The sequence below is a fragment of the Tyto alba genome, unplaced genomic scaffold, assembly GCF_018691265.1.
Source record: "Tyto alba isolate M040663 unplaced genomic scaffold, T.alba_DEE_v4.0 Super-Scaffold_27, whole genome shotgun sequence".
NCBI lineage: Eukaryota > Metazoa > Chordata > Aves > Strigiformes > Tytonidae > Tyto > Tyto alba.
In genome coordinates this window covers 29,043,988-29,063,288 of record NW_024881301.1, presented here as the reverse complement: position 1 = coordinate 29,063,288, position 19,301 = coordinate 29,043,988, and the positions used below count along the sequence as shown (strand labels likewise).

At 38.1% G+C, this 19,301-nt stretch overlaps 1 protein-coding gene across 4 annotated transcripts in view; it reads left to right on the top strand.

Moving 5' to 3' along the window:
- Positions 1–19,301, top strand: part of RPRD1A (regulation of nuclear pre-mRNA domain containing 1A) — a 44,797-nt gene that overhangs the window by 13,436 nt on the left and 12,060 nt on the right. Inside the window, exons 5-7 of one of the 4 annotated variants that reach the window (XM_042797964.1) lie at positions 200–326; positions 426–601; positions 3,666–3,748. In XM_042797964.1, coding sequence (XP_042653898.1) covers positions 200–326; positions 426–601; positions 3,666–3,710 — 348 coding nt within the window. In that variant the 3' untranslated portion in view covers positions 3,711–3,748. Of the gene's footprint in view, positions 1–199; positions 327–425; positions 602–1,760; positions 3,749–19,301 lie in introns of those variants that run through there. The other 3 variants (XM_042797963.1, XM_042797965.1, XM_042797962.1) reach the window with 3 other exon arrangements.

The following is a 19,301-nucleotide window of genomic DNA, read 5'->3' as shown; positions in this document are numbered from 1 at the left end:
CGCTACAATGTTCTGAGAATTAATGGCTTGGGTTTGGTTTGTTTTCGGTCTGAGAATGGGTAGAATATTGCTCTAACGCTGATATCGTAAATGCTGTTAAAATTACTGTCAAATTGATTCCATAAGCTTATTGTAAAATACTGTTTTGTACTAGATCTGTTTATTTAAACTAGTTCTTAATCTTGCATGCTTTTTTCAGACCACAGATCTCATTAGAGCATTACAAGAACTAGAAAATGCTGCCTCTGGGGATGCAGCAGTTCATCAGAGAATAGCTTCTTTGCCTATAGAGGTCCAAGATGTGTCCCTGTTAGACAGAATAACAGGTGAGGGTTGGGGAATCCAGTAACAGAAATGCTGTTCAGAGAAATTAACAGTATGTAATGAAACCATGCTTTACATGTGTTTTTCTGCTTGCTTTTTAGATAAGGAATCTGGAGAGCAACTTTCCAAAATGGTAGATGATGCATGTATGTTGCTGGCGGATTACAATGGCAGGTTGGCAGCTGAAATAGATGATAGAAAACAGCTAACTCGAATGTTGTCAGACTTTCTCCGATGTCAAAAAGAATTCCTTGCAGAGAAAGAGCATAAGCTGGAAGTGCGTAATATTTTGATTTAGTCCATTCTTCACTAAAGCTTGTTCTTGCAAATGTTTTTCAGTTTGACTAAACAACTTTTCTCTCCAAAGGTAAATATTTAACTGCCACTGTTGGGTCTTTGCTTCCAGCGTATTATTAACAGTGTTTCCTTTGGTTCTAGTGTTCTAAACATATTAAACCAGCTCAACATTAGGTGATGTTACAACTGTAATCTCTTGAGCGTTTGTCTTTCTGGTTTTTAGGCTATTCAGTCTTCGTTATATGTATGTGCTTAGTTTTAGAAGAGCAGATAAAATTCTTATCTTGAATAGAACAAACTTAATTCTTCATAGAGTAAATTTTTTTCTTGTTCTTTTCATTGATTGTTGTAAGTCTTAGTTATGTATTACATAGTTTAATAATATCCTGTCAGTGGATAGAATGATCTTTCTGGTAGTTGTAGGTTTGTGAGGCCACTTAAAGGATAAGAATTTAATTGCTGGTTTCAGAACACCTTTTTTCGCTGACTCAAGCATCCATTAAACCCAGTAAAATGTAATTTTTATTAGCTTCTACAGCCTTTTACACAGCTGGTTAGCAGCACTAGCACCATTAGGACAGGACAAATCATTAATAAAAGACGGATGCAGAATGAATAGCTCATTATGAGCAAACGATCCTCTAAGTTATTCCGTTCTTCACTATTACCAGTCATTTGCTTTCCTTTGCTACCGTGTAATATTGTCAAGCCTTCGTTGAACATCCCACATATTCTAAACAGGTCCATAATTTCATGTCCATTGCTTTCCAAATCCCTTGTCTCAGCTTTGAGACAGGTTCCAGTGCTGACTTGGGTTTACAGTCACAGAACTGAAGCTGCATCCTTTAGCGAGGGGAGATAGCTGAACAGTTGCAGTGTCATGTAACTGCAGCATATGCTTACATGGTGCACAAATTAATTGCTTTTCGGGTTTCATCATATGGGCCTGACAAGAACATTTTCTTTACTCCGTGGTTTCTTTACCCTTTTATAATTTCATAACTTTGGTTCAGATTTTTTGGTGTCTTTGTTCAGGAAAATAGAGTTCATTATGTATCCAAAGTGATCATTCAGATTGGTTGTGTCATTCCTAGACTACTCTTACCTCCTATTTCCTTCCTTTGCTTTATGCCTCACAGAAGAGCAGTTGATGAAGGTTCTTCCTATCAACTTCACTGTGTTTATCCTGTGGGAAGAATATCAACCAACTTCATGTAAGATAGAGATGGTATGCACGGTAGTGCTGGTTGCAGTAGCTACTGATCCAGCTGCACAGTGGAACCTGGAAGATAAAGAACAGGAAGCCTTAAGCTTTTCATCACCTGCCCCTGCCCTACCTTCCCTCTGTGTGTGTGTGTTTGAAGGACAAGTTCCCACAGTACCAGTGTAGGACTGATTGCTTTGAGAGACTAATTTCTCTTTGTAGATCGTTACCAGCAATTAGACCCTGTTTAGATATAGTAGAGCACTGGGATAGTGGTTTGCTCAAAAGGTAGTGATTTAGTCCTTCAGACAGATTTATACTTCCTTAAAAACAAGAGAGCTCAATTAATTAGAAATTACAAATGGAGTGCAGCTGTGAACAGATCCCACCCTCGTTGGTGGTTTTCAACAAATACAAAATGGCTTAATTTCCCAATATTACTAATCAAACAGTTTGGAACTGTAAGAGAAAACTTGCATATTTCCAGGCTGTCATCGTCATTAAAACTCATTTTCTTCGCTGAATTATTTAAACTGTTAAAGAATCTCATTCTAATGCAGCACATTCCAGTTTTAGGCTGGTTTCAGAGGTCTTTAGAAATCAGGAGACAGTCTTCAGTATCTGTAGCAGTGTTCTGAACAGATGAAGCCCTAGGATGTTGGGGTATACTGCTAAGAATGCTTTTAGTCTGATGGTTACTAATAAAGAGCTATGAGCCAAGATGATGTCAGCCCAGGGTACTAATAAGGACCTATAAACCAAGAGATTGTAAAGAACAACAATTTTAATATCAAATTTCTAAACTTGTGTTAAAGTGACTTTATGCTCACTATCAGTAGTGCCTGTTCGTTTGGCAAGTGCAGGCTGATAAACATTCTGAAGTTTTGAAATGTAAGATCATGATATTTTCATGATACTGTCTATAGGGCCAGCTGACTTAGGTTTTTTTTTTTTTTTTTAATTAAGAAATATTTATCTTCTGATGTAAATATCAAATACCTGCAGCCACTTGCAGTTGTTTTCTGAAGCAAGGACTCTGTTTTTACAGGCTTAGGAAATACCATACCTCAGATTGAGCCTTGCTTCATGGCTTCTCATTTGAAATAGCACTGGGGAAGACTCTGTCATCTAATTCTTTGAGAATGTGTTTTCTGAACTGTCTCTCCCTCAGTTTTGCAGCTCAAGTTTAATTTCTGGTGAAATTAGTTTGTTCTAGACAAGCTTGTTTCCTTTGTTAGACTTCCAGCTATTAACATATTTTTGAGTATAAAACCCATGGTCTCTGGGTTGTAACATAGCAAGTCTTCATTTCTTTCTGAATTAGTATCACCAATCTGTGAGTATATTGCTGAGATCCTGCCTTATAGATTTGTCAAACACCCAGGTAGGGTGTATTCGTAGTGGCATTTAGAAGTGCTACCTGCTGTTGAACTGGTTTAACAGTATTAGAATTTGAATTTCCAGAGAATTCTTGCTAACTTTAAACTTCACATGGGAGCTTTAGACCTAAATTTTCAGATCTTTTATCTTATGTAGAAAAATTACAGGTAAGTAACTTTGAATAACCGATCTTTCCATGAATAGATTTTTAAGAATAAGAGTTTCTCTAATAGTTATTCCTACAGAGAAGTGCATGATTCCCATCAAAATCAAGGTAATGTATGCATTAAATCTTGACAGGAAATATTGACAACAGATAAATATTATTAACTATCATGTCTGTATCAAAAGCTAACTGTACTGCTTAGTAGGTGACTTTCATAAGTCTGCTCTGGGTAAGTAGTGTCATCTTTTAACTCTTAAATTGTTTTCTTTAACATCTGTCTAGCTTCTGTTGCAGGTGGTGGACATGGACCTATCTTCTAATGATGTCACCATCCATTAGTACACACATCCTGCTAAAAATAAATTTAAGAATCAAAATCTTGTATTGTCTGTTGTTTTTGAAAACTGAAGAGGAGGAATACTGTAACTACTCATACCAAACCTCTGCTATTTTCATCTATATTCTCACAAATGTTGCTGAGTTTATGCCTGAGATGGATAAGTACTTATCCAGTGTCATTCGTTTTTATTGAAGATTAAAACTTTCACATGCTGTTCCTAAAACTCACAAGTGTTTTCAGTTAAATAATTCAAAATTCCAAATGCAGAAGTTTGGGTGTCACTTGCATTGAAGCTGCCATTACCAAAAGGAAAGAGCTGTGAAAACAAGACTTTCAGACTTTTGCTTTTTAACTTGCACCCTAGCTATTGGGTTTACATGAACACCAGAAACGAGAAGTGATGGATGTAGAACTTGTCCTTCACAAGCACAATGAAGAACTTTATTAATGTACATCTATTTTACATTTTACATAGGTAACAGAGAAGATGGATTTTATAATTGTTCTTATGCCCCTTTAGAGCCTGTCTCAAATTTAGGATCGTCCTAAAGAGTATTTTCCCTTCACTTCTGTAAGTTTTAAAGTAATATAAATATTTAAGATTCAGCGTACGATAGCTGTATCTGGAAATGTATTGGTAGATGTGATTCTATCTGTTGGAGAAAATGGAAATTTTTGCAGAAAGGCTGTTTAGGAACCCTTTTTTTCCCGAGAACTTTGAGGACTGATATCACTTCCTGTTTACTACTTCGGCCAACTCTTCCCTCTCTGCTTCCTCGCTGTGTCCTGCTCCTACCTCCCTGCCCGTCCCCTAGTGTTTGAACAGAAGTGTTGGTTGATCTGTTGATCTCACTGAAGGCCGATAAAAAGAGCTTCTCATGTTATGCAGGAACAGAAAATTAGGTATACCTAAATTAACATCCAGCTGCACTCATCTCTTTTTGATAGACTGTCATGTAGACAATCTAGAAATAACATGACCTTAAAAATACAGGGTTGACATAAGTACTTGATTTACTGTTTTTTCATACTGCTTTGCTTTTGCTTCTTCAACAATCTCATTGATTACAGAGTAAATAAACTCTTACTAAATTTCAAATAAAGGCTTTGATAGTTCAGAATCTTACTTGACTTATGATCCCCTGCCCACACTCGTTAATATGACCTTTTTCTAGAAAAACAAAACAGCCTCCTTGCCTTTATTTTAATGTTAGGGAAAAACATAGCATCACTACACTTAGTGTATACTGGATGACCCAGTTTCTTACACAGTGTTTCAATCAACTTACCACTTTAAATTGGGGAACATCTTGTCACTAAATATGAATTTTTATGGAGGAAATGCTACTCTGGGAGGCCTGCTGTGTTTTAGCAGCTTGCATTTAATTAAAACACTGGCGGTGTTGCCATCTTGCATTCCTTATTTTCTACAGCTTTATAAACAGTATTCATATCCTTACACTCACACATCTGGTTAGAATGGTTTGTGGTTTCATAGCATGTTGAAAAAACATTACATGATCAATGCATTTTTATTTCATGATTGCGCTTTATAGCTCAATATAGCTTGACTTGTCTTCCTAAAGGGTTTCATTTTGTCAGGGGATTTTTATGGGTGAACAGCAAGCAGTTAGTCATCCTAGTTTAGCTCTGGAGTGAAAGGTTTTTTTGTGGGTTGTTTGTTTGTTTGTTTTCTGTTCCAGCTTAATGGTTTCAGATGCAGACAAAAATATTAAGTGAAGAATGTAGGGATGGCAGTGGTATAACAGGCCTCTTGTTTAGGTTTTCTTTCTCAGTGCAAGACTGCATTGATACTACTGTCTAATGTTTCCCTCTACCACGGCTTTCATGTTATCATAGGGTGTAGTGCTTTTCTTACTGCTTTTTGGTTCTGTTTTTTTCTCTCTTTAGACCCCTTATACTTACCTAGTACCTTTGTATGTCATCTTCTTTCTTTCAGTGCCAGATAAGGTAATACATTCAGTCATGCTTCGTGTTTTCAAATCCTCTTAAAAGAATTGGGATTCATTTCTTCATAACCTTGCAGCTGAGCAGCTAAAGTATTTTGCTGAGCTTTGGTTGATGTTGAGGAAGATTGAATGTAGTATGAATCCTACACTGCTTTTTGTTATGCAGTGGAGGTTGCAGCGTTGTAGGTGATGTACAACTGCCTAAATGTGGCAGCACAAGTTAACTCAAGTGAACTTTTAATTCAAGTTAATCTTGAGTTAGAACTGAGCTATGCTGTACCTTCTGCTAACAGATTACAGAACTGGTAGTTGGGAAATACCAGTAAGTGGGCAGTAAGGTTCATCCATGCTCATCAGGACTGTTTGAGTATTTAAGATCTTCTGATACATGCTTGGCAGCAGAAGACTCACTGTAAGTAGCAATAGCAAACAGATCATGTTGTGTGTTCTCTTGACATTATGAACCATCGCATTATTTCTGTTCAGAATTACAGCTTCAGAAATTGAAGGTGGGTTGACAGTGCTTCCAGTTCAGGAAGTATATGACTTACACTGAAAGAGGTGTTTGAATCGATCCACATATTCTTGGAATGAGGAGAGTATGACCATGGATCTCTTTATAATAAAAAAGGGAAAGACCCTTTGCCAGAAATACTTTCTTCTGTGGGCCAATTTCAAGTAACTTTCACTGTTCTTCAGAGAAATGTATGTAGCTCTTAACCATCAAAAGGGATATGTAGGCTAAGGATCTGTAATGAACAAATTCTCTTTGTTCTAGTTCTCCCCATCCTACCCTGTACTAAAGGGAATTTGGTTCAGAAATGGGCGCCTATGCTTTGTGATTTTTGTGTAGATCAGTTCAAAGGCCTTGCTCATAGCTTGGCTTTGAATGGCCGTTTCAGTTACTTCGTATAGTGTAAATGCTCTGTTCATGTTGAGTTGCACAGTGCAAGTCATTTAGTGAATATAGTCACTAGGGGTTTTGTGTTACTTAAAAATACAAAAAAAAACCAAAAAACCAAAAAAACACAAACAACGCACACACTCCAAAAAAAAAAAAAAAAAACACCCCAAAACAAACAAAAAAAGCACAAAAGCCCCAACTCCTGTAACTAAACTTCAGTAAGCTCAGTAGTTTGGATTATCTGATTTCAAGATGACTGGGGAGAATTAAGCAGTCACTGCAATACTCGTCTGTCTTCAAGGTTTATTAGGTTAGAAGTTAAAGAATGTGAGGGGATGTTTAAAATGAGACACAGTTTGTTGCTTCTCTTACCTGTGGTAGAAGTAGGCTTTGCTAAGCATGCTTACAGGTTGCTAACCTATCTTTTAAATGTGTTAGCTCTTTTGTTTCCATGAGCATTTTTTTCGGTGGCAGAAGGTACAGTTGCAAAGGTTAAGTTTTGTAGAAGTTTGCGGGACTGGAGTGGAGAACAGCAGCCCTTATGGCTAACGCAGCAGAGGAAAGTGAAGTGGTCAGTGCATTTTGTTCCTCTGTGCTGTACCCATTTTATGAGACTAATGCTCCATTTCTTACAACAAGCTTATAACCTCTGTACTTGAGCAATAAATATCCCTTTCTTATGTTGTAACTTAATGGCTGCAGCCTCTGATACCGTGGTACATACTTCTTCAGTTTGTATCTGAAAGAGTATTGGATTTCAGAGCTCTAAGTTGTCATTCAGAGCAACAGAAACACTTGAAGACTTCCACTTTCTAAATTGAATTGCCAGATACTTGAGTATAGATCTTTGCTTTTACAAGAGATTGGGCAAATTGTAGGCTGTACTTGGCTCATCCCTATACAATAGTACCTTTCTGCTTCAATTCAGCATGTTTTAAAGCATTGCTTGTCACATCGAAGATGCTGTTTTTGAAACAGCGTGATAATGTTACAACTTTCGTATTTAGAAACCTTTTTACCGATTTCACCCTTATTTGTGAAGGGTGAGGCTTTTTTAACCGTCACCATTACTTTTTATTTGAAAGTGGGGGCAAAAGAAAAAAAAAAATATACAAGGTACCGGGTACTTTAATACTCTTGAGGTACCTTTTGAATTCCTTATTATAAAAAATACTGAGAAGATGCTGGTCTTATCTAGGTAGGACTTTCTGTTGTTTACGAGACATTTAGACAGAATGTTCCTGGCTGTTACAAGCCAAAAACTTGATACTGTTAACCAAAATGAATGGATCTATTTGTGTCATCCTCAGAAGAACAAGTTTTGCAGGTATGTAATGGATTCGGTTTTTATGCAAATAAACATCTGAGATGATGGGAAACTGCAAATGGAATAATCTCAGTGCTCTATCTAGAACTTCTCAAGTTTTTGAATGACAGCTGTAGATTGACAAGTAACTTCATCTGGTGCTCTCTGCAGCAGATGTTCCATTTGCTTTGATTAGATGCTTGCTGGAAGAAAAAAATCACAACTGGATATAACAAATGGATGTAAGAGCTGGATATAAGAAATACTGAAACTGTAGTACCTATTTATGTCAGTAGTAGAAATACAGTTTTTTAAGTTAAAACTACACCTTTTCTGCAAGCCTTAATCTCCCACAGTAATATTGTTACTGTTTAGACTTCTTAAAATTCCGATGTTTGTGTTGCTAGATCTATTAAATTTTAAGTACATATTTTTTTAAAATCTGTATTGTGAATACAAAGTCAGCATAACTGTAAACCCTTCTTGTGTCCCTCCCACAACTGGAAACCTGCTTTTGGAATTGTTTGTTGAAGCGACTGTGAACTCTTAAGTAGAAACATAAGACTACAGTTGAATGGCAGGTAGTAACTACACAGATTAAACATTAGGCTTTCTCACTCAGTGTGAGAGTTACAAAGGAAATGTTGGAAATCCAGTTTCAAAAAAGAAACTGAACATTGTGGATGGAGAGGAAAAGGGAAAGGAAGCTATGAGAAAGCTCTGCTCCACAATTTGAGATGGTTTGTATAAACAAACTGAATCGGGATCCGTTGCTTTAGCTAGTGTCTTCTGGTAGTTTTGTTTAACAGGAAAATAAGCCCATGTGTGTTCAGAGATAATGTATTCGACTCAAGCGCTGTGCTCTGTAGTGTTCTCTTTAAATTGTGTCCTAATTAAAGCCTGGGTGGTTAGGTTGATACTCAAAAGTTACACTTGGAAAATTTTTCTGCCATCATTAAGATCTAGAAACTTTATTAAAAATTCTTTTGTCTAACAAGCTTCTATAGGAAGTTAAAAGGAAGGACCACCCTCCAGTTACTCTTCACTATGACCTATACCAGTACTTAGCTTTTTTTGCTGCATTTCTGATAATGATTTGACTGATTGGTTGGAAGGGCTGACGAGAAGTGCTTCTGAGAATCTGACAGAAGAAAGAAGAGAAATGGCTGGAACGTCAGCTTGCTCTTTCTCTCAGCCTTGCTGAAACAATGCAAAGGTGGTTTCATTCTCAGTTACAAACTTTCGATGTTTCCACTTAAAGCCAGCAGTGTTAGAAAAAGTGATTTGTGTAAAATCTGATGCAGAGCATAGCACTCATTCATTTGTGAACAGGGCTGATACCTTCTTGAAGAATTTGAATGCACTGCAAGGAAAGAGTCTACAAGTGGACAACAACTAGCTGTTTATGAGACAGCATTTAAAGAAAACTTGCATCCAGTGTTACTGTTGCTGAGAAATCCGATTCTTAAAAACTGTCTTTATCTTTCTGTTAAAGCATACAGGTGAAATACAGAGTTCTGAATAATGTTTCCTTTAAACTGGTAGCAACTGTAGTTTAGGTAATACTGGCCTGATGCTGAAAATTAATCTCCAAGAATAATGATAGCCTTTTTCCCTGGAGAAGCCGATCTGGAAGGCTTGCCTCCATACTGAAACACACACACCGTGTGCGCTCTGAATCAAAATGCTGCGGGGGGAAAGGAATAAGAACCGCAGGGCTTTCACAGCTACCTGGTAGATGTGCTTGTTCTTGTGTTGATTGGAACTGGAAGCTGAGATTTATGATCATGTATATGTTTATATGTACACACACACACAAAATTATTTCCGTTGTTTTTTGGTTTTGTTGTTTTGGGGGTTTTTTTGTTTTGTTTTTTTCTTTTTCCTAGCACCTTATTTCCAAATGTGTTGTTTTAGAAGCTGGATTAATTTCATACCTAGATTTCCCGACTGAGCAGGGTATGGGACAGGTGTCTGCAAGGGGGGGAGAACAACTTGGAAGCTATGAATTAAAACATGGTTGAGGTCAGTGTGAAAACACCAGCTGTTACTGACTGTCTCGTCAAGCTGCATGCGTTAGTTATTCTGGGAGGTGTAATGGAACAGTAAGAGCAATTGTGATGGCTATTTCAGCAGCAATGAGGAAACAACCACATCGGTTGTGCTTAATGAGAATTAGTTTCTTATCTGGGGAGAAATGAAGGAAGTTCTTTGTCACAGGAGTGCTCACCATCACCTGATAAAGGTGTAAAGTGGTCCTTTTGCTTGCCTTAAAATTTAATTCTGGACCAAAGGAATAGCCAGAGTATGTTTACTTCTGCATTCAGGCTGAAACAGTTGTGATGTTTTTCAGTTCTACCAAAAGGAAAAGAATACGGGATTAGTCTACTTTGAGGTGGTGGTTAAAATTTTTCCACTGTCAAAATCTGGAATGCTGAAGACAAAAAATGATGGAAGTAAGGAGAAACAGAATGCAGGGAAACAACTCAGGATGATATATAAATCCTGTAAACGAACTCTATGCTGTCTTGGAATTTCATTCTACTAACAGAGTGTGAAGATGTATCTCTGAGATAAAAAGTTGTCAAGACAATACTGCTGGCAGTGACTGGTGGAAGAGGAGAGTGAACTGCTGTTCTAGAAGGCGCATAGGTATTGTGCTAGTCTGATTTCCTGGGAGACTTGACAGTTGCAGTCATGCTGCTAGTCTATCAGTTCTTCTCCCATTTGACAGGCAAACAATTCAGTTCCTTAGAAGTCTGATAAAATTAGTTTTGTGAGTAAGTGGACAAAAGAGGCCCAAAGGAATGCTTCAGTAGCTCTTCTCCCTGTAGTCTGCTATGCAGTCAGCCTGTGTAGCGTGGAAGCAGCCATAACCTCCGCTGCTCTTTGCCACAACAGTAGTTGGGCAATGTGGATGACATTGAGGGATACGGGGATAGGGAGGGGAGAGTTGGAGGGGGCACATTGGATGGGAGTGGAGTTGCTGTGGGATGGAGAACTGGGCTAACTGGAATGGAGTTGGGACGTTTAGCCATTTCTTTACAGGAATCAAACAGCACCACTATTCACTGAACATCCTTTTGCCACTGTGATGCTTCATCTTGATTAAATGGTACTATTAAGGGTGTAAAATACTTGCCTGTGATAATAGGATTGAAACAATGTCTCTGAAAGCATTAGTCTGAAGAGCCAATGTTTTGAGCTGCTCTCTCCAACATCACTAGCTGCTTTATTCTCTTGCATGATCCACTATTAGGTTAAGTTCTTGTTTGTTTTTCACAAAAGCACCTTTCTGTTTCATTTTCTTCATCTGTGAAATGGACCTCACAGCAGGTTCTAAATTCTCAGTGGTTTGGTAATTTAGAAACATATTATGAATTCAAATTGATTAAAGAAATCCCTTTGTACAATTATGAAATAAAGTACACTGCTCCATCAAGCAAACGAAGAAAAATTGCTGCATAACTTTTTCAAATGGAAGAGTTTCAGTAGATAAATGGGAAGGTACATATTTAAATAGGAATATTTGGAACTCTGTTGCCTAAATGTCCAAAAAGAATTTTAGTAGCTTGTTTTTCCACATTTCTACACTATCATATTAAAAACAAACAAACAAACAAGAAAACCCCAACACTTCTTTAAAAAACAATTGGAATGATATTTTTGAGGGGCACAGGTAGGAGAAGAATGTACTGTGACTTTTCAGGCAGAAAATTCAGTGACTGTACGAGACGAATATGTTTTTACATTTTTGTTAGTGAACAAAATAAGGACTCTGAGGAGATAGATTACTTCTAACAGCATTGTCTGGCCCCAGCCTTATCTCCCTGAATCAGACTTGGTAAGCGGGCGTGAGGGAGGAGGCTGAGAAGGAGGAGGAATGCCATGTGCTCTTTCAAATAATAGTAGAAGTTACAGTAGATGTGCACCAGAGGGCTGAAGCGTTAATCAGTATTTTGTGATTTAGCACGATTCCTGAGTTATTTGAAGCTATTCTGCGAGTCTTTGGCTTAGGTGTAGGGCAGTGTTAATAGATAGAGATCACTGTAAAATCACACTTTTGATCTTCCTGCAAGTTAAATGTTTCCCCCTGTGTTGTTTTGGGTGGGGTTTTTTGTTTTGTTTTCTTTGGTTTGTTTTTGTTGTTGCTGTTGTTTTGCTGTTGTTGTTTGTTTGGGTTTTTTTGTTTTCCCTCCCCGTGCATTCAAACCAGACTTTTGTATGCTGTTCCATCTTTGAGGCCCTGTAAACCAGATGAGGAGATTCAGTTTTGCAGTCAGCACGTGCACTGGTTTTAGAGTCAAGTTTTGAAAGACACGGAATTGAAAGTTGGAGATAATCACTTGAGCTTTGAGTTCCACCACCGAAGATATTTTTGAAGTCAGTTCTGAAAATGGCGCATTAACATGTCAAAAATAACAATAAAACAATGTAAAGAAGGCTGGAGAAGCAAGGTCTACATCTGACTGTGGTCCTAGAGGTCAGGTAGCTACTTACTTTGCTCTAGTTCATCAAATATTAGATTCATATTACTTCTTTCCATTCCTAATCATGTATTTCTTTTTCATCCCTTGTTTTCTATTCGGTCAATAGCATTCAGTAAAGCTCATTTTACTCTGGCCCAAATATTCATCAGACACTGGAGGAGGTAGAGGGGCAATGTAATTTGTTTGTTCCAGAGTTGTGCCTGTAAACAAGTTCTTGGATTTTATGTGGAGTGCTGAGCTCCTCGTAGTATGTTTAAAAACAAGCCTCAGAGCTGTCCTGATCTCTAGATGTGAGCCCTTTGATCACGAAGACGATGGAAGGCAGAAGACTGAGCAGACGGTCTAACTCCCCCAAGTGTTACACTTGGCAATGTTTCAAACACGAAAGTTTTAATGCAGTTTATTTCTAGGTTGCTAGTAACTACCAGAGTAGGAGGAATGATTCTGCAAGGGCAGTAGGTAGGAAATCAGTTGTTTCCTGTGAAGCTGCAGCTGAATCTGGTGTTATTCATTGCCTAAGAGTTCAGAGTATCAGGCTGGAACCTGGTTAAATTCTAGATGTATTCTAGAAACATCGTAACATCTCCCATTTTAAGTTACCTATTTTCTGACGGAGGTAATTGACATCCATCAGCCACAGTGAACCATGGTCAAAAGGTGGTGGCTCTTTTATTAAGATCTGTATATTTGATAGATAAACTGAGTGAGCTGTGCCGTCACTGCACCAACTTTATTCTGGACTGTTTGGCCTCCCAGATACCGATAATCACTTGGCATCCAGAAGAAAGCAGGGGTTTAGTTAAACTGATACTTGATGAGTAGCTTCCAGCCATATGTTTTCAGTCATCTATGATTCCATAATAACAAACGCAAGAGACATATGCTGCATGGGTGCCAGTAAATCGTGTTTTCCTCTTTCCCCATTTTCTGCCTTCTGCCCTAGGAAAACTTTCATTGTCATTGTTGGTGATTTTTGTTGCTGCTGTTGTTTTTTAAACCAGTAGTACATTAAGCATCTAGTTTTAAATTATTTGGATCTAGAAGCTGTACCGCTGTAATTAGTATTGCGTACACTGTTTTGCGAAACAATTTAGCATGCTGTCTTGAAAGCCAGGCATTTCTTGTGCTTGCTGTCACAGGTCATGTAGTGAATTGAGTACCATTTCCAGTAGAGAAACCCATCATTAGGCATAGGATGATATTAGATGCAACCTCTGTAGAGAGAATTAAATTCTGTCTATGGGTATACCTATTAAGTTTCTCTCTTAGCTATAACACAATTACTGGGCTTAGTTACAGCATTATCTGAAGACATAAGAGTGAGAAGTCCCTATTTATAATATTCTTTTCTGTGGAAGAATTCAGGTGTTTCTGCTCTGCAGTGTTATCTCAAAGCCTTTTTATCCTAAGGCTGAAAGACTGCACAGTAAAGTACAAACAGCGATGCAGGTACAAACCCAAAACAAAGTACGGTCGCTCCACGCTGGTTTGGTTCTGGGGAACCCACATGAACTTTTTCAGTCAACACGTTGCTTTTCAAGAACTAATAATTTCTGGTTTTCTGCATTTATTGTGCAATAGTGCTGTCTTAGAACACAGCAGCGAGAAATTTAATGTGACTAGGTTATCCTCCAGAAAGTAGTCTTTCAACCACTAATCCTTTGGTTTCCTGGCCGGCTTCTCGCTTGTAATTGATTGGGATCCTCAGTGTATTCTCCTGCTGCCATCCCTGTAATCAAAAGTCAGTGCCACTGGAAATCTACCAGACTGTTTCTTCTGCAACCATTTTGCACCCATGTTCTTAGCATTTCTAGAAAGAAGCACCTTGAAACAAATTTTTTTTATTTTTATTTTTATTTTTATTTTTTTTAACCTTCTGGCTGATGAGTGTCTTCTGCCTTTTGCGGAACAAAGAATCCGGGCTAGTTTTGTGGAACACCAGGGTCTTCCCTTATTCCCAGCCCACACTCCAGTAGAGCTTTTACACTTAGTGCTAGCCCTCGAGTCCTGGAGGGGTGCTGCTTTATTAGCAGGCTGAGCAGTGTTAATAAGATGGGGCTCCAAAGGATCATCCAACTGCTTTTAAGCCAGGTAGTTGAAGATTGTTGTTTTGATGTATATGCAAAGCAGAATATGATTATTAGCATAATTTTTTTCAAATCTTACAATTCAAGATCGAGAAGCTTCCTGTCACTGTGCTGACTAGGAACATCTCATTTATTCCATTCACGTCCTTTGCACTCTATGTATGCATGTACAACTTGGCAAATATCCTAGCCCCAGATCCTTGAAGCTGTGCTGGATAACAGCCACTGTAGGGAGTGGAAAATGAATGTTCTTTTCATGCAACATGATCAGAAAAATTGTATATACTCAACAGCTGCTGTAGGTTTTAACTTTATGCTTCTGTTAAACTGTAAGCAATAATTCTTAGGCTTCTGAGGGTAATTCCATATGTGGACTGTAGAGTAATCTTGGTCACTTGAACTTCAGTTTTGGAGTTACCTGTAAGTATTCCTTGTCTTCTAGTGTTTGAATAGCTAACGTCCAGTTTGGTAATAGCTAAAAGAGCAAGAGAGTTTACAGAAGCTACTCTTAAAAACACTAAAAGTAGTAAAGACCAAGATGTATAAGCTAAGTTTTAGCTATCTTCAGTTATAAAAGGCTGAGCACAGACTCCAAATTTCCATCTTTCAATGTGATTGATAAAGGCTTAGCATTTAAATACGTATTTGTTAATTTAAGAAATCGTAATTGGTTTATGTGATTTAAGATTTAGGGCAAATTAATTTTCTACATGTGAGGCAGTGCCCAAGTTTCAGTAGGAGAAGGTTGCTGGAAAATACTGAATTTCATTAGAGCTCCAATAGAAAAACAAAGCTCTCAGTGGAAAACGTGAACGCACAGATGCAGTGTTGGGAGCGAGGGCAGGCAGGCTCTCCGTGCTGGAGTGGAGGGGAGGGATACTGCTCAGTTGTGACAGCTCCACAAGGTCCACACTTGCATTAAAAAAATTTCCGAAGGAGACACGTTCTACACAGTCATCAAAATGTTTAATGGCAGCAAAGCTTTTTCTTACACTGCTGCCTACAGACCTGTTAAAGCACGTTGCCCATTTTTTGAAGGCATGTGTGTTTAACAGTACTTTTTCTTCCAAAATGTGAGCGCCTAACATGCTTTCATGCTATGTCACGCAGCTTTTGCCGTGTTGCACGATGAACCTTCTCCTACAGAGTTCTGTTGATCTGGAAGTGTAACGAAATACACCCTACACCGCTGCAGTTTTCAACCTACATATGAATGAATACCTGTGGGGAGGGGTTTTCTGCTGGTTTTACTTGGACCTGTTGCCATGACTCTTCTTGATAATGTATCTGCGAGCAAGTCACTTTGAACTGTAGCAAAAGCGTGGCTTTGGAGTTTGTCCTTTTAGCTATGAAAGGGGGAGACGGTCCTGCTCTCTCTGCACCATCAGCAGTTACTTGCTGTCTCTCAGCAGAGGCTCCTCTTGCTATCTTGTGCGATATCAAGGGCATGCTAGTGCTGCCTGGGAGTCACTGAGGGACTCACTTGGGATACTAAGCCCCTTAGGGCTTGCAGTGCCTGGCTGGCTTTATTTTTTTCACTCACAGGTGGCTTTGCAAGATACAAGCAGAGAAATTACCTTTTGCTTTACAAGGCGAGTCCTCTAAAAAAGGAAAAAAAAAAAAAAATGAATGCATGGTGACTTTTATGATCACTGTTTAAGTTTGGGTGCAAGTCTTCATATTTTATTATGGTTAAATTGTAAATCATTTACTGTAAGTGTACCTTGGATTTAGTGCTGTTCATTAGCATGTTTCCCCTCCTACATGGGGGGAAATATTGCCGTTTTGTGTGGCAGTTCCACTGCAGAGTGAAAGCCAAGTGGCATCCCCGGGCCTGATACTCCAGTGCTCTACCTTCTAGCAGATTGGAAACACATACCCAGAGGGCATTTACGTTGTTCTTCATAAACACTTCACTCTACCCTGCAACTGATCATGTCCAGCAGACCATAAATCTTAAAAAATGTCCTGGCAGGCTGGTTTTGCTGTGCCAGCTGGTTGATCCAGCTCTTGCCTGAACCTCAGCTCCAGGTTCAGACCTGCTGGTTTGTTTTCACTTCATGGAAGTCCCAGTCCTCAGATTCTAGGTGTAGTTTATTTTTCCTTTCGAACCTCATGTTTATGAGAGATCTGGAAGCATGAGCTTATGGACAGACCTGTCTTAACGGTTTACTGAACAAGTAGAGGAGAGATGGACAGATATTTCTAAAGTTCTTAAATTGCCTTACAAGCCACGTATATTCAATTTGCATTCAATTCACTTTGCCACAATGGTAAGCCCTTTTCTGCAGCAAGGGTACAGTCTCCATTGTTACTTCAGGTATTGTTTTCTTAGGGAATTTGAAGAAACTCAACAGCCCGGTGAGACAGATGTAATTATTTTGCGATTTGGACTTCAAATCTGATAAAACCCGTATACTTCCCTGCTTTCCTGGGGTATTGTAAGGAAAAACAACATTTTAAAAGATTTTAGGTTCTTATTTTAAACTGTATAAATGGAAATAGAACCTCAGTTTTTATCTGGAACCTTTGATACAAATTTAAAACAGTATCAAGTTTGTGAGAGTGGATTCTGTATGAATAAGAGAGGAATTTGGAATGTCTCATACAAAAAAATGCAGGGTAATGTACCTGGTGAAAATGTACCTGAGTGACTTGCATACTGACATGCAAAAAGCACATGGCAAAACAAGGAATTTAGGTGATTTACTACTTTTGTAATTTCCATTTTTTTCAACACTGTGAAGATCCAAATGACTAGTTTAGGAAATACAGTAAAGCAACCGATGAAGAAGAGTAACTGTGTTTAGGTACTTTATTACTGCCTACTGAATATTCAGAAAACTCCCTCATTAGAATCTTTATCAGGAATATCTGAAATGCTGTACTTTACAAACAGTGATTCTTCCCTGTGTTCCCCTGCATTCCAAAGTTACACATTTATTAAAAACTGGATCAAAATGTAAAAAAACTTTTTTGTTCTTTCAATTATTTGCATTTTCCCTCTGTAACACATCTACCGAATTACTCATTATTTCATTTCTAAATACCTTAGTAATAAATCACTGTAACAACGTTTAACTTAGGATGTTCTCCTGATGACCTGATCTTCCAAGGTCGCTTCACAACTGGATAGAAAGAGACCTACAAAACAGAACCCCCCACAGGTACTCGTAGAGCTTCTATATAAACCAGGATAATAATTTTAAAGACCTTTTTAATGAAATACAGGTGGCTTAAATGGATGAAAAAATACTTTAGAAAGCTAAGACATTTTAAATAGAAATGATTGCTAACCTCTGATACATGTTTTATCAGTAGATCACAGAAGGATGTGCATCGGTGGGGTTATTGCAAGCTGTAGGCTTTTGGAAGGAAAACAGTTCATAATGGGAAAGAAAACTTCAGGAAAAGCAGTGTAAATGTCTTTCCTTGTTCTTTTTAATGCTCTTGTTCTATGTTCCGCTTTCTCTCTGGACTTTTTCTTCTCTGGTTGCTCGTAATTTCTGCCCCGACAAGCTCTTTTTACACTCTTTTCATTATAAAATAAAAGTAGCTATTTGAGCAATTCAGAATTGGAAAAATAATGTTAAAAATGTGTGGGTGTGCCAAATTTGCTGCCTGAAATTTGTTGTAAGAAACTTACATTGTGAATTTTTCCTGTAATTGCTCTGGGCTCTCTATTGGTGTAACTTCCCTTATGCAAAACTTTCTCATCATAATATTTTAAGACTTAAGCTTGAGGGTAAGCACTGTTTTTTGAAACGGTAGAACTTGTATCTATGTATATTATTAGTAAATTAAGATTCTGCTGCTTTCTTGTTGGCTGTAGAAGGGGTACAGTTGTTTGCTTGCTTCATGCATGCTGGAGTTTTCATTGGAGATACTCCCACAGGACGTATGAGGGGCAGTTTCAAGAAGTAGGTCAGAATATCTACTCTGTTGTGTAGTTTTTCCTTTCCAGCTTTACCTTTCTCATGCTCCCATCCCTATCTCTGAACGCTGCCTGATATCTGAAGTATCTATTTCACACTCATGAGAGAAAAACAAAATTACCATTTAGCATATCAACAGTTTGTCTTACACAGATAATTATTCTCATTAGTCACGTAAACGATAGTTTCAATTCTCAAGTGATGCTGAGCACTTTCAACTACTATTAAAGCATATCAGGCTTGTGAATGCTTATCTTTGAGCTGTAACCAGATCCTCTTCTTTAGAATCCATGTCTCTAAAATGGATGTTTCAACCTACTTAGTGAAATTGTGAGAATGAGTTGACAAGTATAATATGAAACTGTATAGCTGATAAAATTTATTAGAGTACAAACACATTGGATGACTCCCTGGCATTTCTTGGATGATTTTGAAAACGGTTCTTTAAAAATCTCTCTAAGAAATAGCCACATGCTCTTCAGGTAAGACTGTTCTGGAATTGTAAAGTTGGATAGGAGTCATTTATGAACTGGGAAAGTAAAAGACAGAAATACATAATTCATGGGGGGAAAAAAAAAAAGTCTGAAGAGCTTGTTCAAAATGTCCAAGACCAGTTTTGCACAGATAGATCTGCATCAATAGATTACTTAAATGAACAAGGTCAATAGCCCGGGCTCACCTGTAGCAGAAAGTCGAGGTCTTCTATCTATGTTACTTATATTTATTTCACTTGAAATATAGCTAATACCCAATCTCAGGTCAATAAAACACTTTAGATTCAAACACTTCTCATTCATTTTCTTTCTTGCTCACAGGTTAACACTGAGTGCCTCGATACTGCCGTTGTAAAAGCTATATACACTAGCCTGCTTTAAGCTCTCTGCTGCTTGGATTAGAC